Source organism: Sporothrix schenckii (assembly GCF_000961545.1).
Source record: "Sporothrix schenckii 1099-18 chromosome Unknown Cont38, whole genome shotgun sequence".
In the NCBI taxonomy this organism is placed as follows: domain Eukaryota; kingdom Fungi; phylum Ascomycota; class Sordariomycetes; order Ophiostomatales; family Ophiostomataceae; genus Sporothrix; species Sporothrix schenckii.
The window spans coordinates 2,446,734-2,473,434 of NW_015971139.1; the positions used below are offsets into that span (position 1 = coordinate 2,446,734).

Here is a 26,701-nt window from a genome sequence, read left to right on the forward strand (position 1 = left end):
TGTCCCTCAATCTGTTCTCTTCTCCTGCTTGCTTGTCGTCCCAAGCTCCCACGTCACGTCCCCCAAAGACGTCACAGCTTTCAGCTTACATTCCCTATCGCGTTTTTTTATTCTCTTTTCCTCTTTTAGTTTTGTTTTACTCGGCCCTCGTTTGACGTGCTCTTGGCGTTGCAGCTCTTTTGATTTCATTTCTGGGTACTGTTGAGAGCGCTTTTGTTTTCTTTATTTATTTTGTCCTCCCCTTCGTCATCGTTTGTCTTATTCTCTCACCACCCTCCCCCAACTCCCCAACTCCCCAACTCCCCAACTCACACCTCCATTATGCACATCCCCGGTGCCTTGCTGGGTGCCGGCACCCTCGCCGTGCTGGCGACGTCTGCCTCGGCGAGCCCGACCTCCCGTCGCAACCCGAAGCCGCACTACGTCTCCTGGCCCGACCGGGCCGAGGCCGTCAAGACCGCCTTCCAGATCAGCTGGGACGGCTACTACAAGTACGCGTTTCCGCACGATTCGCTCAAGCCCGTGTCCAAAACCTTCCAGGACGATCGCAACGGCTGGGGTGCCAGCGCGGTCGACGCGCTGTCGACGGCCCTCGTCATGGAGAACGAGCAGGCCATCGCCCAGATCCTGGCGCATGTCCAGAACATCGACTTCAATTCGGCCGTCGGCGACATCTCGCTGTTCGAGACGACCATCCGCTACCTGGGCGGCCTGCTGTCGGGCTACGACTTGCTGACGACGCCGGGCGCGCTGACGGGCAAACACGACAGCGCCAACAAGACACAGCTGGCGGCCGTGCTGAGCCAGGCGCAGCACCTGGCCGACAACCTCAAGGTCGCCTTTGACACGCCCTCAGGCGTCCCCGACAACGACGTGCTGTTCAGTCCGCCGCGGCGTGGCGGGTCCGCGACCAACGGCATCGCCACGATCGGCACGCTCGTGCTCGAGTGGACGCGCCTGTCCGACCTGACGGGCGACCCGCAGTACGGGAAGCTGGCGCAGAAGGGCGAGGCGTACCTGCTGAACCCGCAGCCGCAGGCGCTGGCCGAGCCGTTCCCCGGTCTGGTGGGCACCAACGTCAACATCACGACGGGCGAGTTTGTCGACGGCAACGGCGGCTGGGTCGGCGGCGACGACAGCTTCTACGAGTACCTCATCAAGATGTACATTTACGACCCCGTGCGCTTTGCGCACTACAAGGACCGCTGGGTGCTTGCCGTCGAGTCGTCGATGAAGCACCTGGCGTCGCACCCGGCGTCGCGGCCCGATCTGACCTTCCTGGCCATGTTCGCCGGCACGTCGCCCCGCTTCGTCTCGCAGCACCTGGCCTGCTTCGACGGCGGCAACATCATTCTCGGCGGCCTCGTGCTCAACGAGCCCCGCTACGTGGCATTTGGTCTGGAGCTCGCGGCCTCGTGCCACGACACGTACACCGCGACGGCCACGCGCATCGGCCCGGAGACGTTTGCCTGGCAGGACGATGGCCGCCTCGCGGCCAAGAACGCGAGCAACAACACCCCGCCGCCGGCGGACCAGGCCGACTTTTCTGCCAAATCGGGCTTCTGGATCCAGGACGGCCAGTATGTGCTGCGGCCCGAGGTCATTGAGAGCTACTACTACGCCTACCGCGCGACCGGCGACCCCAAGTACCAGGACTGGGCGTGGGATGCGTTTTTGGCCATCAACAAGACGTGTGCGGCCGGCAGCGGCTACTCGTCGGTCAACAACGTGAACGCGGCCGGCGGCGGCTCGTTCCAAGACTTCCAAGAGAGCTTCTGGTTCGCCGAGGTGCTCAAGTACTCGTATTTGATCCAGGCCGACGACGCGCCGTACCAGGTGCAGGTGGACGGCTCGGGCGAGTTTGTGTACAACACGGAGTGCCACCCGGTGCGGATTGCCAACAGCAAGTCGTAGCGGGGAAAAAGGGGAAGAAGGGGAGGTCGCTGGTGCCGTTGGGTTCTTTTCTTTTGACGGAAAAGGGGACGGAGGACCGTGTACATACGTTTTGTTTTGTTTTTGTTTTCTTGCATCAGTTTGCTTTTGACGTTGCATCATCGTCCAACGAGGTTCCGAGACACATGATCCATAAAGACAAAAGAGTAGCACGAATACGGGTTATAGGCCATGATTATGTGATCCCTAATTGAAAAAACACAAACTCGCTTGCGAGTCATGCAAGTGAGCCGTGGGACGTTTAAGTTAGTCCAGGGACCACGGGAAGCTCCGTCGTCGCGTTGGTTGTTTTGGTGTGTGTCGTCAGCACGCCGCCCCATGTTTTGAGGATTTGAGGATTGGCCAACATGACGTAGTCAAGAAAGGCAAAGCATCTCCAAAAGAAAAGAAAAGAAAAAGGACGTTGCCGGGTGGACGCTGGAGGGTGCGATGGAAAGATAGTTTTGACTTTTCTGTAAGAGATGAGGTTTTAACACACAAAAAGAATAAGAAGAACGGCAACAATTCGGACTGCAGCCATGCCAAGGCGAAACGCTCAGGGATCGATCGAGGAAATGGAGCATGGCCCGGGTCCGAACTAGTCCGGCGCACCATCGATCTGGCAATACGAAAGCAACTTTTCGATGGGTGCGATGGAACAGGGCTTATAAATCATGCGCATTCTCTCAACAGGGAATTGTGGGCCTTCACCACACCTGGACCCTTCGCATCCTTTGCGATCCATTCTCAACTTGAGCCGCATCGTGATACATCTTTCGGTCCAGAACATGTCCGACAAGGATCGAGAAACTATCGATTTCATTCACGCTGTGACAGAGTACAGCGGCACAATTCATGTCCCTCGGGCCAATGGATTGGAAATGCAAATGACTCGACATGGTCCTGAGCCTGACTGTCGAATTGCTGTCGGGTCTCCCGGCCATGCATTGACCGTACCGACATTGAACACACACGTCGCGATGCAGGTCAGCTTCTTGCAGTCTGTGTTGGGACGCGAGCTCTCTAGAGTGTGCATGATACGAGTTGCGGAGACGTATCTTTGGCGATGTACATACAGGGAAGAAGTACTCTAAGCTGTTCAGCCAGACCATTGGAGGGCTGCCAGAACAGACAAAGGCAATGAGTCCGGTACGCTGCAATATACACGCGGTGAACAACCTGCAGCTGTCGTATGCTAAAACCAATGACGTCTTTTTCTTGCATGGACCAGTCGACGCCCAGCGGCGACACTAGAAGCGACTCTAAAGCCGGCCTGGAGTCCGCGTCTCTGCACGCTCGAACCTGATTACACATGCACAGCGGTTACAAATGCATCTCCTCTTGATTCTGCCTGTGTCCTTTCTATTCCCCGGCGGGTGGAGATGCATTGGAAGCTGTCGCTGCAGCCCGCCCTTCTCAATTCGGACATGCGATGTACGAGTGACTCTGCCGCCCTGGCCCATGCCCTCGTCGCAAAGCACGCCATCGACGTCGGCCCTCTTTGTAATTCGTACCAGGAACCAGCCAACATTGCTTTCTAAGGCATTAGCTAACATACAACAATGCCCCCATTGTCCTCTATGAACCTGTCAAGGTGATGCCAGTGACAGGATAAGTCCCCGGGTATGTTTCGTTTCTGTCTTTTTTCTGTCTGTTTTCTTTTCTTTTTGTCCTGCACGACTTGCATCCCCCCCTTCTTCTTCCTTCCCACTTCCTCCTACCCTTGGGCCTATGGCATCTGCAGTTGCTGTCCGCTTCAGCATAGTACGCCTACCGGTGCATCGTCTCGTTGGTGCCGGTGCAAGTAGCTCCCCTCTGCGTCGCGGCAGACCTGACCCGTCCTCTTCCTCGTCTGCCTTTTCGTGCTTCTCCTCCTCATCCCTCTCTTCTGTGTATTTAACTCGCCCATCCCCTCGCCCCTCCTCCATCCCTTTTCCCCATTCCTCCCCATTTCCATCCTCATCTTTGCTTCGTCCCATCTCTCCCACAAAAGCATCCCACTCTCGTCACTACTCGTCCTCGCAATCATCGTCACATCCTCTTCCTACATCCAACTCTTCCTCCCCACCACCACCCACCAATTCATCCTCCTCCACCATGGCCGACGCGCCCCGTCCCACCGGCACCATTGCCACCAAGGGCATTGAGCTCTTCACCCTCAACACCCCCAACGGCTACAAGGCGTCGGTGCTCCTCGAAGAGCTCAAGGACGCCTACGGCATCGACTACACCTGGCAGCTCATTGACATCTCCAAGAACATCCAAAAGGAGCCCTGGTTCACCGCCCTCAACCCCAACGGCCGCATCCCCGTCATTGTCGACCACGACCGCAATGACCTCGCCGTCTTTGAAGGCGCCGCCATCCTCAACTACCTCGTCGCCCGCTTCGACAAGGACCACAAGTTCAGCTTCGACCCGGCCACCGAGCCCGACCAGGTCGCCATTGCCGAGTCGTGGATCGCCTGGCAGCACGGCGGCCTGGGCCCCATGCAGGGCCAGGCCAACCATTTCCTGCGCTACGCCCTCGACAAGCAGTCGCACTACGCCGTCCAGCGGTACGTCGGCGAGACCGAGCGGCTGTACGGCGTGCTGAACACCCGCCTGGCCGACCGCGACTTCATTGCCGGCGCCGGCCGCGGCAAGTACAGCATTGCAGACATCGCGGCGATCGGCTGGGCCTCGGGCATGCAGTTTGCGGGCGTGGATGTGGCCAAGTTCCCCAACGTCGTGGCGTGGGTGCAGCGGCTCCACGCGCGCCCCGCGACGGCCCGCGGCTTCACGATCCCCAAAGTAGGCACCTACACCGATGCATACCGGGAGACGCGCCTGCAGGATCCTGAGGCCGCCAAGAAGGAGGAGGCGTCGCAGGCGTTCCTGGCCGATGCCCAGAAGCAGTTCAACTACAAGTACACGAGCCCGTAAAGAGATGCGCGTGGGCCGTGTTGGCCAGAGGCAAAAGCAGTATGACAAGTTAAATATCCAATATAAGCCGATATGATGACTGAGTACATTTGTCTCGTGTTGCAAGTTAATAAGCGAGAAGGTCATTCATTCATTATTCAGGGAATTGACGCCCAAAAGCCGGCAATGTAAAGAAGGGCGAAACAAGGGAAGCAAAAATGAAACGAAGAAAAAAGCAATGAAAGTAAACGAAAGCAGAACCGAACAAATTTTGTGTCGTTATATTCTCTGTCGTTGAACACGGCTGTCATCCTTCCGCTGGCGCGTGTAAGTTGTAATGCGACGCTTGGCGTCAGCAGGAGTGAGATTTTTTTTTTAAAAAAAGGGAAACAAAAAAAAATTAACGTAGCCGCATGGAGCTCAGATAAATGCAGGTCAGCCCCCACAAACAACGTGAGATGACGAGGGAAAGCACGTTCGTCGAAACGAAGAAACGAAAACAAAAATAAAGCAATAAAAGACATAAATGAAACCTGACTTGATATCTTCTCATTATATTTCCAAATAAAATATTTTCCCAAAACCCAAAGTCACCATAAATAACAGCGTCAGCGGGATCCTATCGGCATGTGGCCGCTTTTGCCCGGTCGCCGTTTCGGGAAAGTCGTGGTCGTCGATGTTCTCCGCCATTTGCGTAGACGACGGAAAGACGTCAAACGAAAGGGTCGCGCCGGGGTCAAACCCATAGCACGTGCATGTTTCTATACCATTATGAGGTCAAAATTCTGGCTCATCCAGGTATAGACGCTCAGACTGACACACGTGCGTGCACTCGTACAATCGTACACACTCGTACACTAAAACACAAGCACACGAACGCATACGTCACCAGGCATCGCGCACACCATACTCAATCCACTCGTAAAGGAGACACCATCAGAACATGTAGAAAATCTCGCGCATGTTTACCAGTAACGGCGGTCATAATCGCGTGGAGGGTACCCATTATCACGCGGATAACCGGCATCGCGGAGCGGAAAGTCCCGGGGCGGCGGCGGGCGATCGTAAGGGCCACGGTTGGCATACGGGTCCGGCGGCGGGTAGTCGCGGCGGTAGGGGTCGTCGTAGCGGCGCTGTGGGGGCGGGTAGTCCTCCATTGGAGGACGGCGGGACGGTGACGGGTAGCGCATGCGGTCGTCATAGTAGTCGCGACGGGGACTACGGTCGCGGTAGTTGTCGCGGTAGCCCGGGCCATCTCGGCGCGGGCTGTACCCGCCGCGAGGCGGCGGTGGACCACGTCGGTCATAGTCATCACGAGGCGGTGGGTACGGCCGCCGTGGTGAGCGAGACCGACCACGGTCGCGATATTGGAAATCAGTGTGCGACTGTTTGCTGTGAGCGATACGACTTGGCAACTGCGAATCCTGGGTACTCCGCAAACAACTTACAATTGCAGTGCAGGTGACAACTTTGTCCCTAAACTCCGTGTTGTTTAGTTTCTCAATAGCCGTAGCGAGATCCTGGGCCGTTTCGAATTCGACGGAGCTGTGCTGTCAGTATGGAACACTGCGTGATATGTGATCTGAGAAAAAATAAATGCGGGATTCTTACCCTTCACCAGACCGGCTGGTCTCCGAGTAAACCACGTCCAGTCCCGACCGGCGAGCAAAGTCTTTGAGATCCTGTAGGCCAGAGAGTCCGTAAGTTCGTGGTCCAGGAAACGTTGCGTGCTATGATGGTGCTGGGTCATTGGTGCTAGGTGTTTGTGCTTTGTGCCTCCTTCTGCTGTTGGGCCTAAGGTACGAAGTCTTCCAGGTTCTCCACCTTCCTGGGACAAGCAAGGGGAAGAGCTTGACCATCCAGTTATAACCAAACCAATAACAAGAGAGCGTGCGTGTGAGAAGATGAGAAAAGCGCGAGAGGGTGAACGCTAGAAATAGATACAGAGAGAGCCGAAAAACCATCCAAGGGACTCGGTAGCCAGAAGCACCAGATCGTGAGTCTGCCAGTATGTCGTACCAGTCCGCTCCTGGAAGATGCCGGGTGAGGAACGTAGAGGGAGAGAGGAAAAAAGAGGAGAGCGTGATATGGCGGCCACCAAGGATGAGGAAATAGGTGCAAAACAAGCCATCGGAAAAGAGAGAAGAGAAAGCCGGCAAGGCCAGGAGGAAGGACGACACACGAGAGTAACGGCGAGACGAGCTGTTGGCGAGAGGTCCGCGGTGTTTCTGGCTGGCCCACAAGACGTTTCCAAGAATTGCTGTCCAACGGAGGAGAACGGAGGGGCGTCTCCGGACCCAAAAGAACAGCAACCATCCAGAGAAAGGGCTATATTAAATAAGGAGGGGGGCATGCAAGACATGAAGACACACGAGGGAAAGCAGAGGAAGAGGGTGCGGGAGATATACGGACCTGCCAGCTGGTGTCGTTGGGAAGGCCGGTGACGCCCATCCGGTGAGCGGTACGCCGAGGCCGGGGTGGTGGGCGTTCTTGGGATGTGTTTCCATTGCCGCCGCCGCTGCCGCCGTCGCGGGTATTGCGAGCGCCACGCGCAAACTGGACTGTGAGGCGTTCACCCATGAATGTCGATCCGTCTTCGGGAAAAGGTGCAAGCGCAGATGTTAGCAAAGGAGAAACCAACAAGCGCATAGTGTCAACAAAGAACCAACGGGCTGGGCCGAGAACTACATACGAAACGCTGGTACGACGTCGCGGGCATCCATGGCGTCCTTGTATTCGATGAAACCAAAGCCGTTCATCAGCTTGATCTCCAGGATATCACCGGTGCCATGTTTGTTGAAGTGGTTCTCGATGTCGGTTTTGGTGACTGTGGCCGTGAGGTTAGCGGTCGTGAAGGCGTGGCGGTCAAGCCAAGCAGGGCTGAATTGTGAGCGAGCATAGCTTGTTCGCAGCGTACCAGTTCGTGGAAGGTTGCCCAGGTAGAGGCGGGTATTGGACACTTCGGTTGATCCAGAAGGCGTCGGGGCCGTGGATATGGGGCCCGTTGCCGTTGACATAGCGGGCCAAGCTTCGGAGGAAGGTCTTTATTGAAGCTTTCCAAATGGTGTAACTTTCGACGCAAGGTCGGCGTACCCTCGATGAAGGAGACTTCGTCGGACAATCGGTTGGGAGGGTCTGGTCGAGGTAAATCGCAATGGTACTTTGGTGTAAACGGGACGAAGGAAACAAAGGATCGCTATAGAGAAGCAGTTCGGATGAAGGTCGAGAAATGCAAGTTTGTTGAAAGCTCGGTCACAGTTGGCGAAATGAGAAACCGAATAATGATCCGCTCGCTTGGGCAGACACTGGGAAAATAGCTCGAAACAAGACGCAAGGTGAAGGCTCGCACGGTGAGGAAAAGCTCGCAAAGATCAGTGAAGGAAAAGCACGGACGGGAAAACGTGACGTCTGGAAGGATGCGACAAGGATGAAAAATGAGGAAGGGAAGCAAATCGGGGGAGGGACGCAGAGACGGTAGCGGTGTGTTTATTATGGAAGAGCTCCTGGTAGAGCCGAACGGCTAGCTTTGCAGGGGTTGGGTCAGATGGGGCGACCGCTTGTGTGGAGAGGTGATTGAAACGGGCAGAAAGTGGACCCTGCTTGAGTAAAAGGCTGTGATTGACGGTGATGAAGGACGAGATGGACGCGCGCGCAAAACGAAAAAGGTCGACGAAGTGAGATGAAAATGAAAAAATATACAAAAAAATGAGGTATTTTGAGATGACAAGAAGAGAGATGCAAGGACAAGGAACAGAGGAGAAGGAGGGGAGACAGTGGCCAAACAATGTCAGGCATGGGACGGGCGTGGAGGGCAGGAGCAAACGGCCAACGAGGAGAGCCTGTACGCTGGACGGAAGGTGCCCAGTGTGGAAAGGACGATCCGCAAATGAGTGAGGTGATTGGGGAAATCGCAACTGCGCCGAGTGAGGAAGGAGCATGGGGGTCTCTGGTTAGGCGGGCAGGCGCGCTCCACGGCTCTTTCCTGGTGTCGCTTGTTCCAAGGAGACGCCGTTTGTTTCTCTAAAACAACGTCGCAATGCTCCTTCCTTTTGATGCTGCCGTATCGCTGTTGATTTGATCATCGTGCTGTGATTGATTTATCATATGTCTTTGTTTATTTTTTGCAACGAGTCTCCATACGTGTCCGGCTGCAAGGGTAGGATCATAGCCTGCAGTAGCATTGCATGTGGGAAAGACTGCAGTGCAGCGCAGTGCAGCAACACGAGGCAAGAGCGCACGATCTCGGGGAACAGGCAGCGTCGGTGGATGAGAAAGGCAAGAGCTGGCGTGGGCGCTCACGGCGGGTGTTCGCGAGCGCGACAAGTCAGAAGAGAAAGAACGAGGGGCTGGTTGGGTTTGGGCGACAAGAAAAAAAGCGGGGCACGTGTGGCCTGCAGCCTGACTGCCGCCCAAGGCACGGCGATGGAGACAAGAGGTGCGACAAGCCGTAAATGAATGGCCTGACCGAAGTCTTGGCTGGTCGGGCTAGCCTGATACAGAGCCCAACATGAGGGAGATCAGATGCGTGCTGTACTCCATAATTGGAAAAGCGACTGTGAGTGTGCAATGTCCAGCGGCTCTTGAGACAAGATGAGAGATGAGATGTGATGAAATCCATATCTGCCACTCATACCTGGTCTACTTCGTTGATGATGGCTGCAGACGAGACGTAAATAGGATTAAGTGAATTGGTTGAACATGCCAGGGATAACGGCTGTCCAGGCAATAATGCGTGACGGGTAAGGTGGTATACAACAGACATGTAAGAGAAACGGACAAAAAGGCCAGTAAAATCAAAAAGTAAAACAAGAACGCCGTGGCTATGCAACACCGTCGATCCCTTGTCCCCAAGCAGCACGTGCCTCCTCGCCTCATGCCTCGCCAAACAACACATCCACGGCCTCGTCGAGAATCGTAAACGCAAGATGGGCACTATCATCGATTAGCAGGGGGGAGAAAGGGGGGGGGGGATACCATAGATAGGGCAGTCATCGCCCAGGCAGCAAGGGGAGCACCTACTTTAGTCGGCTGTTGTTGAACGTGGCAAAGATGCGCCGGCTCGCGGCCTGCGCGTTGAGCCGGCCGACAACGCTGCCCGCGAGGTCCGGCACGAGCGTGGCCAGCATCAGGCCGGCCTCGTTGCGCGTGCGCGCCTTCTGGGCGGGCGTGCGCGGCGGCTTCTTGATGCCGTCGGCCGGGAAGAGCGCGTCCTGGACCAGCCCCAGGTACTTGAGCAGGGCCTCCTCTTCCTGCAGGTGGGTGCGCACGTTCTCGCGCAGCTTGCGCTCAATGGTGCCGCCGAGCAGCTGGTGCAAGACGACGACGACAGCGCGGCCGCGGAGCCAGTTGTTGCCGCGGTTGAGTTCGAAAATCTCCAAGAAGATGTCGCAGATGGGCTTGACAAAGGGCGCCGCGGTCTCGTCGGGCAGTGTGGATGTGGCGGCGGCCAGCTCGGCAGCAGCCTCGGCCGAGGCGGCGGCGGCGGCGGCACCGGACGCCGACGCATTTTGAGCAGCCGCCGCATTGTGGGCTGCGGCGCCACCGCCCAGCTGGCTCGCGGCGGCCGCAATCAAGTTCTGGCCGGCCGTCGACAGCTGGTCCAGCACGGGGATGCTGCCGAGAATGTCCTCCATGCCGTCGGCGACAGAATCGTAGAGCCGCGAGATAACATCGCGGCGGTCGGCGTCGAGGTTGCCTACGGACGCGGGCACATTGGTGCCGCCGCTAGCACTAGCACCCCCATTGACATGCGTCGAGATCACGCGCTGCGACAAGAACGCGCGCAGCTCGCGGCTGCGGCAGACGTCCGGCATCAGCAAAAGGGCGCGCAGGTAGCGCTCGAGGGCGGCGCGCCGTTTCTGCAAAAAGTCGCCTTGCAGCTTGTTGAGCACAACGCGCCGGCGCGGGAAGTCAAGGGCGCGCACCGAGGGATAGCGGCCGCGCAGCCGCTGGTGCAGCTCCCAGAAAGCGCTGTAGCGGCGGACGACGGTCCAGGACACGGTGGCCGTACCCGACGTTGCCATGTCGGCGTCGCGCCGCACCTCGATGACGTACTGTGCGTACTCCTTGCCCGTGTCCTCTTCGCGGCCCGACTGCACGCTCGTCAGGCGCACGTTGGCGCGGCCGTACAGACTGTTGTCCGTCTCTTGGAGGGCGTACTGCTGGCGCTGCAGCTCCTTGCGCCGGATCTCCCGCTGCAGGCTGGCCTTGGACTTGCGCAGAATGCGCAGCTCGGCGGTGTTGTTGGTGAGCTCGGCTTTTTTGAGGAGGGAGTTGACGACGGCGTCCTGGGCGCCCAAGCGGTCAATGTCGTCCGAGAGCGCAGCAATGGCCTCGACCAAGCCCAGATCGCCCGGTGCCGCCTCGTGCACGCCGCCTTCGTCGCTGTCGCCGGCGCCGCCATCTTTGGAAAGGTCTCTATCCTTGGCGGACGGGCCTTCCAGCAAGCCACTCCCCGCCATGTCGGACCCGCCATCACCCTCGTCGTCCGACATGTACTTGGCCTGGTCGTCCCCAAAGAGGTCGTCGTCCTCAAACACGCCAATGCGCGAAGCGGCACTGACCAGGCCCAGGGACGCAAGACTGGGCTTGCCGCTGTTGTCGCCGTGGAGCAGCAAGGCGTGCGCGTGAGGGTTCGGGTGGACGTGGCCAGCGCCGGGACCAGGAGCTTGGGACAGCTGCGGCGTACTACCGCGCCTTGGCTCATCTCTCACCTTTTTGGTGCTTGATGTGCTGCCGTCGACATCAATCCCCGAAAAGATGCTTCCCTTGTCGGGAGTGCTGCTCCTGTCGGCCTCGCCGTCATCGTCACCAAAGAGCGACGCCCGCAGGTCTTCGGCGGTCGTCGGGCGCTTGTCCTCCATGATGGTCGTCAGCGCCTGCTCCACGGCCTGCACAACCTCGGTGTCGGGCACGTTGGGGTCGCCGCCGCCGAGGCTCTGCACAGAGTCGGCCATGGGATCCGGCGCGGGCGGGGCTGCCAAGTTGCCGGTGCTGTTTGCTAAGCCACTGTTGCTGTTGCGGCCCGCACTGCTGCGTGGTGTCGTGAAGAAATCGTCGTCGTCGCCAAAGAGCGGGGTCGATGAGTTGTTGCTGTTGATTGCGCTGTTGCTGACGCCATCGAGGGAACGTCGAGAGAAGAGCGAGTCGTCCTGGGTCATCAGACTGCTGTTGGCAGCGGGATTGGTCAATGTCGTGCCCGTTGTGCGTAGATCCGTTGCCGAGCCTGCCCGCCGCGTCGGTGCCATCCCGTTGCCGCTACCTGCACCAACTCCAGTACCTGCTGTCCCGTTGCCCGTCGTCGCTTGTGCACCACGCAGGAGTCGGCTGGCCGGGTTTGGTGGTAGGGGCTTGTTTGGCGTGGCTGTACCTGACGAGTGTGCTTGTGAAATTGGGACGACAGTCAATGGTGAGACGGACCGTTGCATCTGCTGCTGCTGCTGCTGTTGCTGCTGTTGCTGCTGTTGTTGTTGCTGCTGTTGACGCTGTTGTGCCGCGTCTTCCGTGGCGAGACATTTGTAAAACAGATCCGACTTCTTGAAGCCCTGAAAATGTTTGTCCTTCATCTCATTGAGCACAGCCATCTGGGCGCGTAGAATTGCACGGCGTGCCCGGTAGTACTGCTCGGGCGTAGCGGCCGGGCCGGCCTCCAGAAACACGCGCACCGTGCGGCGCGACGCTTCCGAAATATGCAGCGCAGGCTGGGCGAGGTAGGCCTGGTCGATTTGGGCGATATCCAAACGGTCCGCTTCGGTCCACGGCGCAAGGCTGGCCGGTGTATCGTCGACCGAGGTATCGAGCTCGTCGTCGTCGTCCTCCTCCTCGTCTACTTCTTCAAGGGGATTGCGCAGGCCGTCGACGACGAGCCAGAACTGGACGAGGGGCATGAGCCGCTGCCGGTCCATATACTCCATGAAGTATGACAGAGCCGAGGCGTCGCGCAGCAGATCGGCCAGGCTGGCGGTCTCGAGACGGGAAACGGTGGGTGCCATGGGCCCTGCAAAAGAAAGAGGATGGCTGCCAGGACCGCCAGCGCCGGCACCGCCACCGCCACCGCCAACACCGCCACCACTACCTAGTCCTGCCGGTGTGCCCGGGCCACCTGACGAGTCGTTGCCGCCCAGAGCATGGCTATTGGCGCCGCCCGTAGCATGAATTGTGCCGTGCTTGCTGTCACCTCCAGCGGCCAGGTACTGCACTTTTTGGTCGAGCAGCCGCTTGCTCATCTCGAGCCGTCTCAGATACACCGTCATCTCGGGGTTGCTGTTGTGGCTGCCCGTGCCAGAGTGCAGGTCCTGGATCTGCTGCTGGGAGTCGCGCTTGAGCTGGCTGGCCACCTCGCTGCGGAACCGCCGTGCGTCGGACAGGATGTTGGTTTTGCGGATCGACCGCACAAAGCGTTCGAATCGACGTTCGCTGTCGCCCGGTACCAGGCGAGGGAATGCGGCAGGCGGTGCTGCACGGCCACCCGATGCGCCTGCTCCACCGGCCAGGGCGGCCGCCGCCGCCGACAGCGGGGACGACGAGCGGCCGCCGCTACCTCCGCTTTTCAACACAGCACCGGACGAGGATGCGTGTTGGTCCAGCGCCGCCCGCAGCCGCCGCACTGTCGATCGGTCTTGCAGCATCGTCCGGCCGTAGTTCTCCATCAGCTGGTTGTACGTGTCTGGGTCCGCGAGCAATTGCAGCAGAGGGTACAGCACGGCGCACGCCACAATCTCGCGCACGAGCGCCGCGACGGGGCGGCTAGCCAGAAAGGGCGCGGGCAGCAGTTTGGGCAACAAGCGGTCGCCGACCAGTTTTCGCAAGTAGTCCTGCTGCACGAGGCGCGTGCTGGCCTCGGAATAGGACAGCTGGGCGGCCGGGTGCAGTCCGTCTTTTGTTTCGTTCCTCCCTTCCGTCGCGCCCGCAGCAGCCCTGATCTCCCGGTACTTGGCCGCAATCGCCAGGTCCAGCTCGTCCGACTCGGTCACGGACCGGTTCAGCTTCCGGCCGCGCACTGCCCGTTCCGCCTCGTTGAAATCGTGGAAGTGCGCCGTTAGCAGCGGCACGAGCCGGCTCGTCAGGACCTCAACGACGTCGTCGACGCCTAGAAGGCGGTCCCGGAGGTGGCCCAGAGCGACGCGTACCGTGGCATCGACGTTGTTGGGAAACGTGGGGTTCTGGAGGGGCCCTGGTGCGCTGATGTGGGCGTACCACGAGCGGACATTGTCGCGCAAGATGCCGGACAGGATGGAGTCGAGGGCGGCCGAGACGCGTGGCATGGCCGGGTACAGAGGAACGGGGTGGTAGACAAGGCTGGCACGCAGGGCGGCGCGTTCCTGGGTCCAGTGGGCAGGCGAAACGAAGGCGGCGGTCGGGGTTCGTCGGGTGGAGGTCAATGTCGTGATGGTGGCTCTCGCCGTGGTTGTGGCCTCGGGGGCATAGATGGGGATGCGCACGGTGACAACAAATGCCAGAAGGCCGGCACAGCTCAGGAGAGCACCGGCCACAACGCCATGGCCGGCGAAGCGGATCGCCGGGAACCAGTGCGTGGCATAGCCCCAGGCAACGAAGCCAGCCACGCCGGCCAGCACGACGTCGCGCGCCCGCAGGGCCATCATGGCCGCGGGCAATAAAAGGAGAGTGTGTGTCGAGGTCTGTTCGAAAAAGTGCTTCGTAGATTGTCGTTCGCTGTGTTTTCGTTCATCTTTGGCCGACGGTGACGTCGATGCCGTTAATTGGGGGACTTTGAGTTGACGTCGATAGTGCCCCTGGCTTGGGACCGAACTCAGGGTCGCGCATTACTACAAAAGCGTTAATTAGTGGAGTCAGCCCCAAATGCAGGTTCGCTGGCTGTAATTGGCAGCCACCAGCAAGGTCACCTGAACACCACAGAGCAGGCAGGCACGACCCAACTAACCCCCACCTGGCGATATTTGGTCGTTGTGGTAGTCTGGCTGTGTACGCTGTTCGTCGTACGGAATACTAACACTTCCCTCGCAATCACTCACCACAAGGGCTCTCGCGAATTCACATGCATTGAAAGCTTTGCGACCGTTTTAGTTTTGTTTCTTTATATTAGACCCTCCGAGACGTGCTCATAAATTGGGTATGTACATTCCAAGGCAACTTCGGCCTGTTAAACATTAAAAAAGAGCTTCTATGTGCCCCATGGCATGAAAAACAAAAGCAATGACGAAAACAGCTGTGTGCAAGTGTTCTCTTTCGGAAGAGAAAACGGCTGGAGGCGACGCAAAATGGACAAACAAGAACATGAACAAGAAACCACTGCAAAACGCCGTGTCCATTGTATGTTGATGCTTCGATGTGCGTGAAGTGGCCACGTCGTCAATTAAAACGAGGGCTAAAGTCATGACAGGAAAGTCTTCTAGAAACGAGAAGCGCCACGCATTTCTCGATTTATGCCTTGATCGAGTACGTGCGCTGGAACATGTCGTTGATGTTCTCCAGGTAGTACACGCCGCTGGCAATATCAGCGACCTGGCCCTCGGGTGTATAGTTCTTCTGGAGGTGGGCCTTCTTGCGCAGATCGCAGAGCTGGTGGTGTTAGCGGAATGTCCGATGAGGGTAGAGAGAGAGAGGGAGAGAGAAAGAAAGGGGCAAACTTACAGCATCGTAGGTGGCTGGGGGGACGGCCTTGCGGGCGGAGAGGCGGGCCGGGATGTCGAGCGTCTTGAAGATCTCCTCGGTGCTGCCGTTGATGCGGAACGAGCAGAAGCTGGCAGCCAAACCGGAGCCGTAGCTGAAAAGACCAATGCGCTTGCCCTGCAGAGCAGACGACTCGTTGTGGCTCAGGATGCCAGCCAGACCACCCCAGACACTGGCGCAGTACATGTTGCCGACATTGGTGGCGACCTGGAGGCCGCTGTTGACGCGCTCCTGGAAGCGCTTCTTGGTGAGGCCCATGAAGGTCTTCTCGACGACCTTGTCGGTCAGCGACTTCTCGTACGGCATGTCGCGCAGGTCGGCGGGCACCTCGGCAAACTGTGCATTGTCGGGGTTGGCCAGGTAGTCGTTGTACAGCAGACGGGCGTACGACTTGGCGACCAGCTTGCAGGTGGGCGCGTGGAAAGCAACGTAGTCGAAGCGGTCGAGGGGCGCCTTGGACGCATCGGTGGCCTCGCCGTTGCTGTGGCCGTTGGTGCCGTTGGCGCGGGCCAGGACGGTTTGCTCGCGGGCATTGTAGGCACGGTACGAGGCGTCCAGGGCGCGAGTGTAGCAGGTGAGGGAGTAGTGGCCATCAACGTAGGGGTACTCGCTGGTCAGGTCGGGCTTGTAGAAGTCGTAGACGTGCGACATGTAGGTGCCGCGCAGACCGGGCTCGATCACGACGGGCGCGTTGGGGCCAATGAGCATGGCGACGGCACCAGCACCACCCGAGGGGCGGGCGTTGCCCTTGGCGTAAAGGGCAATGTCACCAGCAACGACAATAGCGTCACGGCCGTCCCAGCCGCTGGACTCGACCCAGTTGATGGCGTTGAAAACGGCGTTGGTGCCGCCGTAGCAGGCGTTGACGGTATCGACACCCTCAATGTTGGTGTTGTCGCCGAACAGCTGCATGAGCACGGACTTGACAGACTTGGACTTGTCGAGCATGGTCTCCGTGCCGACCTCGAGGCGGCCAATGTTGTTGGTGTCGATCTTGTACTTCTCGATCAGGTTCTTGGTAACCGTCAGGGCGAAGGAGTAGATGTCTAAAGGGGTACGATGTCAGCAGAGGGCATTTTGAGCTTGAGCACCTAGGACACATCGCCCTCGCGCCCTTCAAACCCTCTCCGGAATGGATAATTTACCCTCGCGGTCGTCGCAGAAGCTCATGTTGGTCTGGCCGAGGCCAATGGTGTACTTGCCGGTGCTGACACCGTCAAACTTCTCGAGCTCGGCCTGCTCGACATACTGGAGAGTTGAGACTGGTCAGTAACATGAGGATACGAGAGCGCGCGTACTTGCGACAGAAACGAAAGCAATTGTGCGAAGCTGGAACATGTGGTACGGCGAATATGCAGGGTTTCGTTGGTGGCCAGTGGGTGGGGTAGATTGGGAAAAGAGCTGCGAAAAGGGGGCAGAGGAGACTGGATTGGGCGGATGCGTTGCGCCAAAAAAAAAAAATCACAGCACGAGACACATGAGACGAGGAGCAGCACCCAAGACAAGTCGGTAAACAAGAGACAAAAAGAATGGCAACACGGTGCACAAAAAACAGAGACGCAGGAGCAGCACGCAGGACAAAGTGGGCGAGCAATTGGGGCACGGGGACACCAACCTGGCTGGGGAAGTAAATCTCAATGGCCTTGATGCCGATGTTCTCCGGGCGGGACGACATGATTGCGAGTGGCAGGGCGTTTGTGTATGGGTGGCAGGTGAATTGAGGCGGAAACCAGGGTCGAGGGGATTGAGAGATTCGAAGTGGTCAAAGATCGAGAGGTAAGAGAGAGGAAGAAGAGGTCGAAGTCGAGGTGCAACGTGGGCGAGAAATTAGAATTGAAACGAGAGAAAAAGAACGACGGAATCCGCAAAGGGGGAACTAGGCAGTTAGCACGAGTGTCTTCAGATGCTAGAAATCGGTGGCCAAGCTCCTATTGTCGGTGGCGGCCAGCGGGCAATCAATTGAAAGGTTACATCCAAAGAGGGAAAATCGACCAGTCCTAAATGAGAACGAGGAGCCAAAAAGCGTGCAAGGCCAGGCCCCCAACACCTGTTCACCGCCGTTTTCTCTCGTCCCTGGGCACAACCCCACGCATCTTGAGGGCAGCTTAGAGCAACGAGGAGCAGCAAGGCCAGAAGAGGGCCAAAAGCCTCGAAGGCAAGAGACAAAAAGGGGTACGAGGGTCCAGGCCCACTGTGTGATGGAGACATGGTGCGCAACCGGCCAATGCAGTGCTCGCTGCGGTGTGTAGTGCGCCGTAGTGCTGGGTAGTGCTATGGATTACTCCAGACGGAAGTACATCATATCTTGTACCTGGACGGCCGAAAAGATAGTGGGTAAACGAGACGCGGACGCACCTTTGTTTTAGTTTAGAGGACGGCAACGGCAACTGTACGAAATGGACAGTGAGGAAGGCTGAGGGGAGAAGGGGTTTGGAAGGACGAAAAGATTTTGAAAATTGGTGATCATCCAAAGAAGGGGAAGTGGATGGTAATGAGGTAGAGGGAGTATTTATAAGAAAAACAGAAAGAAAAAAGAAAAAAAAAAAAGTGAAAGTGTAAATGATGGCTCCGTATATTAGTACAAAATAAGAGGGTATGGACAAAGAGGCGCGAGAAACAATGGCAAGCAAAATGGTTTGCCAGGGGCCAGTTTTTGATAAAGTAGAAAGAAAAGAGAGGTTGGAGATGAAGTCCGTGGGGATGTGGTCTATGATTGGCAGTCTCAGGACTTGAATGCAAAAAGGGAAGGCAAGAGAGAGGGCAGACAGGTAGGGAAAGAAGGCGGGCGGCAGCCGTCTGGTTTTTGTTGGGCGGTTGACTGATCCTGCCGTTTATGCGACTTCGGCAGAGAGAGAACTACGGTAGACGAAAGAAGAAAGTACACACACCAACAGCATCCATCACGAACACGGAAGGTGCAGGTTGTTGTCCAGACGAGAGTCACGCTTTCCCACAACGTCGGATGGCCGATCACGGAACATAAGGCAGGCGCGTTTGCAGTAAGAACAGAGCGTACCACGATGGAGGGACCCCAGTTCAGCCAAAGAATTCCAGGCAGACGCACCGTAAAGAAACATTGTCATCTTGGAAGAGATGTTTGTTCTCAACCCCGTCCAACGGATCACGGAAGACGATGGACGATGGGTTTTGCTGGCTTGGGATCATGGGTCAGTGCTGTTTTTTGGTGGTCGCTCCTTCCCCTGATGGCACAGGACGGGAATGTGCAGATGAGACCATTCTCGGGGCTCTAACAATTAGTACCGAGCCACCTCATTTTTTGCTTTAATTTAAAAAAGAAAAATCGATGACGAAAAATCAGTAGGACAAGAAAGGCAAGAACGGTGCCCCTTTTTGGGCCCGCAAAAAAGTTGGAGGCAAGAAGGACGGAAGGCTACCAAAATTTGTTAGGCAATTGGCGGAAAGAGCCTCCCATTTTGTTGAGCTGGACGTCAACGTCGCCCCCCCCCCCCCCCCCCCCCCCCAAAAAAAAAAAAAGTTAATTCCACAGCCGTCCAACTAGAGCCTGCTGTCTCCGTCGATCAACGACGTCCTACCGACAGTTTCCACATATTACGGCAGCCTGCTCCCGGACTTGTTCCATTCTGGAAGAGGCCGAAGGAAAGAAAACGACAATTTTAAAATTACAGTTTTCTGATCGACCCGTTCGACCCTCCCCACAGGGCCACAGGCAGCCTTGTTTCTCTATGCGGCTATTGGCCAATGGCTCTTTTTTTCTTGTTAATTCCTGTGCCTTATGGAATCCTTGGTCCTGACTGGCGCTGCTGCAAGGCACGGCATCGGACATAGAGTGAAGTGGCTGTGTTGATCTTGTGCCTTTCTCCTAGTTTCGCCATATTTGTTTTGTCTCCAATTCTCGAAACGACAACTGCGTAATCTCTCGCCCGAGATGCCTCGTCATCCGAGATTTTAACAAAATCAAAAACTCAGCTGGCCATGGATGGCATGGCGCCGGGCACTGGGCATCGCTGCAAGCGGCAGCATTGACGAATCGTAGAGCGCAATCGGCATTCGGGCAATGGCGGTTTGCAGTGCCTGCATTGCTATTGTACCACCCCTCCCTGGCTCTTTAACTTGCAACGGGCGGCAACCATCGCGATTCAAAGTAAGATGGAAACGCCAAGACGGCGTTTGTCCTTTGATTACGACGTGGAGAGCAACGTGATGGTGCCTTCTCTTTCATGTTTGTATTGTGTTGTTTTGAATCGCAGCTTTGTAACTTCGATTTGAAATCAGGCAAGTAAAATATGTCTGCCTGGAAGGGTGTCGTATTGGTTCTGGAGTTCTAAAATCAAGGGAGGATATCTACCAAGTTAGGATGCTATACAAGTTGAGACGATGAAAGTGGCTGATGGCCAATAATTCGTTATTTGATGTTCTTGTCCGGCGGAACCTTCCGTGGTGGGGCGTAGCCTTCTTGGTCGGCAAAACGGCATCTACCAAGTCGGGCGTAGATCGATGGCGTGGCCAACCAGGCATCAACACAACCCGTTTTACAGAATACTAGTGTGTGGCCATAAGAAGAGATATGTCAACATTACGTCGTAAATCAGCTAGCAAAAATGAAGGGAGATAATAGGCTGCAAGACGTGAGGTCGTGGGCTGACAAAAAAAAAACAGAAAGAAAAGACGAGAAAAAAGTAAGAGAAATGCACCCTTTCCATTCCAATCTCCCACGTCCTCAACTTGGCAACTGCATGAACCGGTCGTAGTACGAGTCGAGCCACCGCGCTGCCTCCACGCCTGACTCGTCGATGCTCGAGTCCCACCGGCCAATGGACCCGACATAGCCATCTGGCCGCACGTTGACAATCGACACTTCGCCCGGGCCGAGGCTGCCGAGCCACTTGTTGGTGCAGAGCGCGCCGCGTGTGTCGAGCTCGGGCACGTCGTCCAGGTAAAAGGTCCAGCGGCTGTCCTGCAGCAGCGGCGGTAGGTCGGCAATCTCGATCTCGCTCTTGGGCATGGTGGCTGCAGACTGTGTGTTAGTCGAGATCAAATCGGAAAAACCAAGACCAAAAAAAAAAAAAAAAAAAAAAGGTTGGGTGGGGTCCCTACGACGCACTGATTAAAGCAAAGGTAAACAGGTGGCTAATGGCCGTGTAGCGCTCCGGCCGCAGGTAAATGTCCTCGGGCGCCGAGAAGCGTGGCTGCAGGCCATACGAGATCTTGGCGGCCGCGGACAGCCGGTTGACCAGCGAATCGGCCGACGCAATCGCCTCGCAAAAGGTGTCGAGGAAGACGCGCGACTGGTGCACGTCCCACATCAGCAGGTAGATGCGGAACTGGCCGAGCATGGGGATGTCGAGCTGGATGTCGACCGGGTTCGAGTCCAGGTACCGCCGGACCTTGGCGGGCGGCAGCAGGCACCCCGGCTTGGCGTCGCCCATCATCCACGTCGCCGCATGCTCCCGGTCGACCATGTTGAGCGCGTTCTCCGAGTACTCGGCGCCGATGCCCGAGATGAAGCGCACGTTCGTCTTGAAGTTCTCGGCCAGCGCCACGGCGTCGCCACCGGCGATCTGGTTCGCGTGCTCGTAGTCAAAGTTGACGAGGTCCAGCGCAATCTTGCGGCGCTCTTGCTCGTACGTCTCGAGCAGGACCGGCTTGGCCAAGCCGCGCACGGCAAAGTTGAGCTTCCACGCGAGGTTCCAGCCGTCGTGCATGGACGTGTTCATGCCCTGCGCCGATTTCGGCGAGTGCGTGTGACTGGCGTCGCCGGCCAGGAAGGCGCGGTTGTGGTTGTCGCAGAACCGGCTGGCCACGCGCTGGCCAATCTGGTAGCGGCCGAACCACTCAATGTACTTCCACCGCACGGTAAAGGGCGCCATGATCTCGCGCGCCCGCTGCATGACAAACTCCTGCCCCATCTCGCGCCGGTCGCCCTTGCCCGTGGCGGCGGCGCCCAGGCCGCCTCCTGTGCTGGCGCCGCCGCCGCTCTTGAGCTCAATGTACAGCCGCGTCATGTTGCGCTCGCGCGGGATGATCAGAATCGAGCCCAGGTCTTGCTGGTACACCAGCGTCTTGGACCAGATGTCGGGAAAGTCCGTGTCCAGCTCGCCGTCCAGCACACCCCATACCGCGGGCTGGGACATGCCCACGGGCTTCGCCTCGGGTATGCTCTGGCGCACCTTGGAGTGTGCGCCGTCACAGCCCACCAGGTACTGTGTGAGGAGCGTGCGCCGGTCGAGCGTCACGTTGGCGCGGCAGTTGATTTGCAAGGGGCCCGTCCCCGTCTTGGAGTCGCACACGCTGTACGACTCAAACGCCGTATTGCGCTGCACGTCGAGCCCGCGCTTCTTCATGTCCTCCAAAAACAGGCTCTCGACCATGCCCTGGTGCACCAAGAGAATGTACGGGTCCAGCACGTCAATGACGGGCGGGTAGTGCACCTCGCGGCCGAGGCGGTGCAGCGGCTCGTCGGGCGTGCCGCGCCAAAACGAAATGTCGTAGACGCGGACACCACGCTGCAGCAGCGGACCAGCCAGGCGCATTTGGCGGAAGGTCTCGATGGTCTTGGGCTGCAGGCCGTCGGCGCGGCCTACGGGTGTTGGGTCGGCCCGGTCGTCAATGACCTGCACCTTGACGCCAAAGCGGGCCAGATTGGCCGCCGTCATCATGCCGGCGGGGCCAGCACCGACCACGCACACTTGACACACGAGCGGCGCCTCAGGCATGCTGCGCAGCATGGTCAAAGGGTCCACGCAGCTCTCCACCGTCATGGACGCCGCCACACTTGTGGCGCCTCCGTCCATGGCAACATCGCCTGCGCTGCGGTTGTCGTCGTCGCCACTCGTTGTTTCGAGGACTGCTGGCGCCATGGCTGGCGTGGAAGCTTGACTGCCAGCCAGCTTTATATCTGGATGGGGTCGACAGGGAGGTGGAGATCCGGTCGAAGTGATACCGTCAATCAGCAGCTGTAACCTTCCGATTGGACAGTAGAAAGGCTAAAATTCGTAAGAGAGCGGCTCTTTTCTGAGACTTTTCTATTGACCTTGATGGCAGCCAAACAAGGGACGTCGAAGTGATGGAATCGAGGCCAGTGGAGATGTGTAAGACTGTTGGCGGAAATGGCGCTAGCCGAGGAACAGCTCCTAAAGGCGGAATAGTCTGCAAATCGATGAATAACTATTGAAAAATGTTGGGGGACGTGTAAGCCGGGCGCAGAAGCCGTGGCCGACAATCTACGCATCGGGGTCGAGGTCAACGAGGACGAAGCGGGAGGGGAAAATGTCGGGTATCGATGCAAGAGCCGAGGATGCAAATTAAGAAAAGCCGGTCGAAACAAGGGGCAAAGGCAAAGGCAAAGGGGAAGGTGTAAGGATGTGAGAAAAGGAAGGAGCGATGGGCCTCCGGCGTCTAAGCCCACGATCGGGAAGAGGGAAGACAAAAGAAAAAGAAGAGGGAGAAAAGGAAGAGCCGCCGGGACAAGTTTCTGTAAAATAATAAGACAATAGAAGGCAGGGGGCCGGACCGAGCACGGCGTAAGATAGCACCCTCCTTGACTCTGATTCGTCTTTTGACGTTGTGAGGGACAGACTTGGAGAGGAGAGAAACCTCGAAGGTGTTATGGGCTCATACACATGCGACGCACGTCCAATGGGGGGGTCAGCTCGGCCTTTCGTCTCTGCTTGTCGTGTGTTTCCGCGGTATCTCGGCAAGGCTGTAAGAATTGTAGGCGTAGAAATGGAGTGTTCTTGGTAATGCACGTCTGTAGTCGCGAGTGTCGCGCGTGGGCGGGTGACGGAATGGAGTGGAGAGTTCTTTCCGTGCGGATGTACAAAAGTACATAGAACGACTGAAAAGGGACAGAGAACGATTGCGAAAGGTGAGAAAACGTGCCGAAGATTACAAGAAGGAAAGATCAAGCGAAGAAAAAGGACGCTGCCCGGAAGGATCGGGGCGTCGATGAGGACAGGATGAAAAGGATACAAAGTGCCAGGAAGGAACGAACGTGTCAGAGCAAGATCGGTGTCGTCAGACACTGAGCGAGATCGCACGACGACGGAGTGTGGTGACTAAGGCCGGGGCTGGCAAGCGTGATGGAAGAAGCGGACAGGCTCTGGCAAGGAGCCTTTTCTAAGGGAGCCGGCCAAAATAAAGCCGATAATCTCGACGGGAACACGCAAGCACGAAAGGTACTCTTTGCTTTTGCGGACGAGACGTGTTTGGAGCACATGGTCGAGGAAAAGTACCCAAGCAAATTCGACAAGAAAAATCAGGGGACTCTCAATGCCCATGTTTCTTTTCCTTTATCATTTCACCATTATCAGACTCTTAGTTTCTTGCTCTCTCCTTCCAGAGGGGCCTTTGTTGGCGCAAGGGTGGTGTGGGCGTACGAGGCGTACGAGGCGTACGTTTATCATGTCGCCGAGTTCATTCGATTTCGACGAGATGTGGTCTGATTCTTTGAAGCTCTGGGCCGCGCTGTGCCTTTCGAGGCGTATCATTGGTCGTGATGAAAGGTACCATGAACGCCTTTTTGTATGGCATGGGTACTTGTGTGTCAAAGAAAGTGGAGGTGCCTGCAGGACGCTAAAACGTTCCTGCCTAGCGATGTGTGACCAAATATACCCTATACCCCAATGTTTTCGCTGTAGCAAAGGCAAGTGCGACCTGCTCGCGCCTTCCATAGCGGGGTCGAACCGCGAGACATCAGACCATTTATTCGTGCCGTCGTGGCTGTCCCTGCCTTTTCTGTCTCGCGCCACCTTTGCATCTTGGCCGATTTCTCACCTCTTATCGTGACGCATTCCGTCTTGGATGGGTGACTTCCGCAATGGGCGATATCCACGGAGGAAGGAGCTGCGGGGACTATGTTGTAGGTTCCCTGCACTGCCCATGCCAAAGGGAGCAGGGAGCACGTGAGTACATAAAACCAAATGAAGAGCAGCCTTCTGCGACACTTACAAAGGCGGATTGGGAGTTTAAGCCTCAATGGTCAACAACCATGACCAGGATCTAGAGTTCCATATGTTTCGTCTCGTGTGGCTGCTGTGCATGCGCGATGTAAAAGCGAGCAGCTTTCCCAAGCGCCAGTGGAGTGGTAAAGAGCAGCAAAATACTCGGACAGTTGTATCCTATACGAGCACGGGAAACGACGAAGAATGAACTGCAGATCATACGAACAGCAAAGCCAGCAGCCGACCGGCGTGCTGACAGTTTGTCCAATCATGTTTGTTGCCTTGTTAAAAGACTCGACGGTGAGCTAAACGGTGAGCTCAACGGCGTGCTCTGTGTAGGCACTGAGTTGGATAGACGTTGGCCGTGATGGTGAAGCGCCTTATGATTTATTCTCTTTGTCACTGATAGAAACGGCAGGCGGCGTAGGTGGACATGCTGTTCTGTGCGATTGAATTGTGCATATTACATTTCATAGTGGAGTCATCGATCATCTCATGCCGTTACATGGTCCAGTCGGGTAAAGCCGTCGAAGAAGGTGAACAAAATCAGGTTGGTTCGCTGATGAGGGCTCTGTGATGTCAGAGAAGTCTGCACGCTGGTACGCCTCCTCTTAGTATAAAACGGTGTCTACCACTTGAAAGTGAAGAATAATACCATTCATTAGCAATGGTATGCTGAAAAATCGTTATATATATGTTGATTTCACCGACACCAAAAACAGGATTCCTTGTGCACAATTTTATTTTACTTTATTTTTTTTTGAAGAAATAGAGAAAATATATTAATTTTTTAAAAAGAAAATTCAATGAAAAACGTGTTTACGTGTTACGTGTAATGAAACATGACGAAATAAAAGGAAATAGGTCGGGGCCAAGCCGCAGTTAGTAAGAGACATAACGAATACAAAAGTCTAAAGACAAAAATCATATACAAAGAGAAGAGGCTGTGAGGATTACGCAAGGGTATCATGCGATCAAAATATCAACGCTCAACTTGATTACCACGAATACACTCCGTCCGTCGCCTACCAACTCAGCAAGGCCATGCCGATGCATAGACACAGAGCGGCTGTCGACTGCGGCATGCGGCCCCGCGCACCGCCGCTGCCCAGTCCGTCGGACGGGTTTGCCGTGGGCTTGGACGGGCCCAGACCGTCGCCGGTCGCGTCGGCACCGCCGCTCTGAACCTGGACCTGGGTGGCGTCGCCGGGGGCAAAGAGCACGCCGACCGTATCGGCACCGGCGGCGTCAATCTCCTCCGGGGACAGGAGCGGGTTGTCGAGCGATGCGCACGACGGGCGGACGCCGTTGAGCTCCGACGCAGAGGACGACGGCGACGAAAAGTTGGCACCGATTTCGTTGGTGACGGAAATGGGCAGGTCAAAGATGGTGTAGTGCTCGACGTCGTTGAGGCGGAAGTTTTGGCGGATGGAGATGTTGTAGACGCCGCGGGCGCTGTCGAGCGCAATGGGCTGGCCGTTGCCGACGAGGCAGTCGGGCCACACCCAGTTGACGTGCTTGACGGTGCTGGTGAGTTCTTGAAGCATAATGGGGCCGAGGGAGGCACCACCACCCGTCTTGGTGCCGTTGCTGATGGTGAAGTTGTGCTTGGTGTCGTAGCTGTACAAGAAGATGGTGATGTTGTGGATACTGCTGGGACTGGACGAGGCGAGGTTGGCAGGTAGCGGGAGACGGCCGTTTGCGGTGACATCGAGTGCGACCTGCAGAAAATCACCGCCGAGGGGTGTACCAGGCTGGGGGGCGTCGACAACGGCGAAGCCCGGCGTGAAGATCTGGCCGTTTGAGATGGTAAAGTTGACGGCATCGGCCGTGGTCAAGAGGAGCGAGGCGACGAGCCCGGCGGCCAACCGGCCGAGGCTGGACAATCGGTGATCAAGCATTGTGCAACGTGCTGACGTTGATTTGGGGATGGCGAGGTCGTGGCGAGATGATGCCGTGGTGGAACGAGATCGACAATCAAAACATGGTGAAAATATTTGTCCTGGGAGGTGCAAATAGAAGACAGAAAGAAGCAAAGACAACACTTTATCCCAAAAACCGGGCCACTTTAATTGGGACACCCATCTTTAAAAGAAGAGACTACGACATAGGGGGAACAATACGACATACACAGAGCTTCCGGGTATGACGGTGACGGCTCGCCACTTCCCTGTCCTAGTAACCAAAGAAAAAAAAATAGGGAGTTGCATCCACGGCCAAGAAAGCAAAGTAACAAGCATGACGACAGGGGGCTACGAAACGAAACTACAAGCAGAGTTGGAGAGGTGGGCCAACAG

The 26,701-nt window shown here is 56.8% G+C and overlaps 11 protein-coding genes across 11 annotated transcripts; 5 read left to right on the forward strand and 6 right to left on the reverse strand.

Annotated features, from left to right (window-relative positions):
* Nucleotides 1–321: 321 nt before the first annotated feature.
* SPSK_06219 (mannosyl-oligosaccharide alpha-1,2-mannosidase) lies at nt 322–1,914 on the forward strand (the record flags this gene model as incomplete). Its single annotated transcript, XM_016732926.1, has 1 exon — nt 322–1,914. The coding sequence occupies one exon, from the start codon at nt 322–324 to the stop codon at nt 1,912–1,914; it is 1,593 nt and encodes a 530-aa protein (XP_016592514.1).
* An 806-nt stretch (nt 1,915–2,720) lies between these two features.
* SPSK_06771 (uncharacterized protein) lies at nt 2,721–3,026 on the forward strand (the record flags this gene model as incomplete). The annotated part of the gene is made up of 1 exon (XM_016733467.1): nt 2,721–3,026. The coding sequence occupies one exon, from the start codon at nt 2,721–2,723 to the stop codon at nt 3,024–3,026; it is 306 nt and encodes a 101-aa protein (XP_016592515.1).
* Nucleotides 3,027–4,029: 1,003 nt separating this feature from the next.
* SPSK_06547 (glutathione S-transferase) lies at nt 4,030–4,854 on the forward strand (the record flags this gene model as incomplete). The annotated part of the gene is made up of 1 exon (XM_016733250.1): nt 4,030–4,854. One exon carries the CDS (start codon nt 4,030–4,032, stop codon nt 4,852–4,854), a length of 825 nt encoding a protein of 274 aa, XP_016592516.1.
* Nucleotides 4,855–5,798: 944 nt separating this feature from the next.
* SPSK_06051 (pre-mRNA splicing factor) lies at nt 5,799–7,850 on the reverse strand (the record flags this gene model as incomplete). Its single annotated transcript, XM_016732759.1, has 5 exons — nt 5,799–6,218; nt 6,282–6,378; nt 6,445–6,515; nt 7,246–7,427; nt 7,526–7,850. The coding sequence occupies 5 exons, from the start codon at nt 7,848–7,850 to the stop codon at nt 5,799–5,801; spliced, it is 1,095 nt and encodes a 364-aa protein (XP_016592517.1).
* An 81-nt stretch (nt 7,851–7,931) lies between these two features.
* On the forward strand, nt 7,932–8,311 carry SPSK_06743 (uncharacterized protein; the record flags this gene model as incomplete). Its single annotated transcript, XM_016733440.1, has 2 exons — nt 7,932–8,068; nt 8,092–8,311. 2 exons carry the CDS (start codon nt 7,932–7,934, stop codon nt 8,309–8,311), a joined length of 357 nt encoding a protein of 118 aa, XP_016592518.1.
* Nucleotides 8,312–9,848: 1,537 nt separating this feature from the next.
* SPSK_05821 (tRNA (guanine-N7-)-methyltransferase) lies at nt 9,849–14,432 on the reverse strand (the record flags this gene model as incomplete). Its single annotated transcript, XM_016732532.1, has 1 exon — nt 9,849–14,432. One exon carries the CDS (start codon nt 14,430–14,432, stop codon nt 9,849–9,851), a length of 4,584 nt encoding a protein of 1,527 aa, XP_016592519.1.
* Nucleotides 14,433–15,234: 802 nt separating this feature from the next.
* SPSK_06087 (hydroxymethylglutaryl-CoA synthase) lies at nt 15,235–17,158 on the reverse strand (the record flags this gene model as incomplete). The annotated part of the gene is made up of 4 exons (XM_016732795.1): nt 15,235–15,372; nt 15,445–16,529; nt 16,629–16,731; nt 17,006–17,158. 4 exons carry the CDS (start codon nt 17,156–17,158, stop codon nt 15,235–15,237), a joined length of 1,479 nt encoding a protein of 492 aa, XP_016592520.1.
* Nucleotides 17,159–20,182: 3,024 nt separating this feature from the next.
* Nucleotides 20,183–20,467, reverse strand: SPSK_06783 (uncharacterized protein; the record flags this gene model as incomplete). Its single annotated transcript, XM_016733479.1, has 1 exon — nt 20,183–20,467. The coding sequence occupies one exon, from the start codon at nt 20,465–20,467 to the stop codon at nt 20,183–20,185; it is 285 nt and encodes a 94-aa protein (XP_016592521.1).
* An 88-nt stretch (nt 20,468–20,555) lies between these two features.
* SPSK_06148 (pentachlorophenol 4-monooxygenase) lies at nt 20,556–22,322 on the reverse strand (the record flags this gene model as incomplete). Its single annotated transcript, XM_016732855.1, has 1 exon — nt 20,556–22,322. The coding sequence occupies one exon, from the start codon at nt 22,320–22,322 to the stop codon at nt 20,556–20,558; it is 1,767 nt and encodes a 588-aa protein (XP_016592522.1).
* A 1,221-nt stretch (nt 22,323–23,543) lies between these two features.
* SPSK_06749 (uncharacterized protein) lies at nt 23,544–23,906 on the forward strand (the record flags this gene model as incomplete). The annotated part of the gene is made up of 1 exon (XM_016733446.1): nt 23,544–23,906. The coding sequence occupies one exon, from the start codon at nt 23,544–23,546 to the stop codon at nt 23,904–23,906; it is 363 nt and encodes a 120-aa protein (XP_016592523.1).
* A 1,523-nt stretch (nt 23,907–25,429) lies between these two features.
* On the reverse strand, nt 25,430–26,305 carry SPSK_06526 (uncharacterized protein; the record flags this gene model as incomplete). The annotated part of the gene is made up of 1 exon (XM_016733230.1): nt 25,430–26,305. One exon carries the CDS (start codon nt 26,303–26,305, stop codon nt 25,430–25,432), a length of 876 nt encoding a protein of 291 aa, XP_016592524.1.
* Between the last annotated feature and the right edge of the window lie 396 nt (nt 26,306–26,701).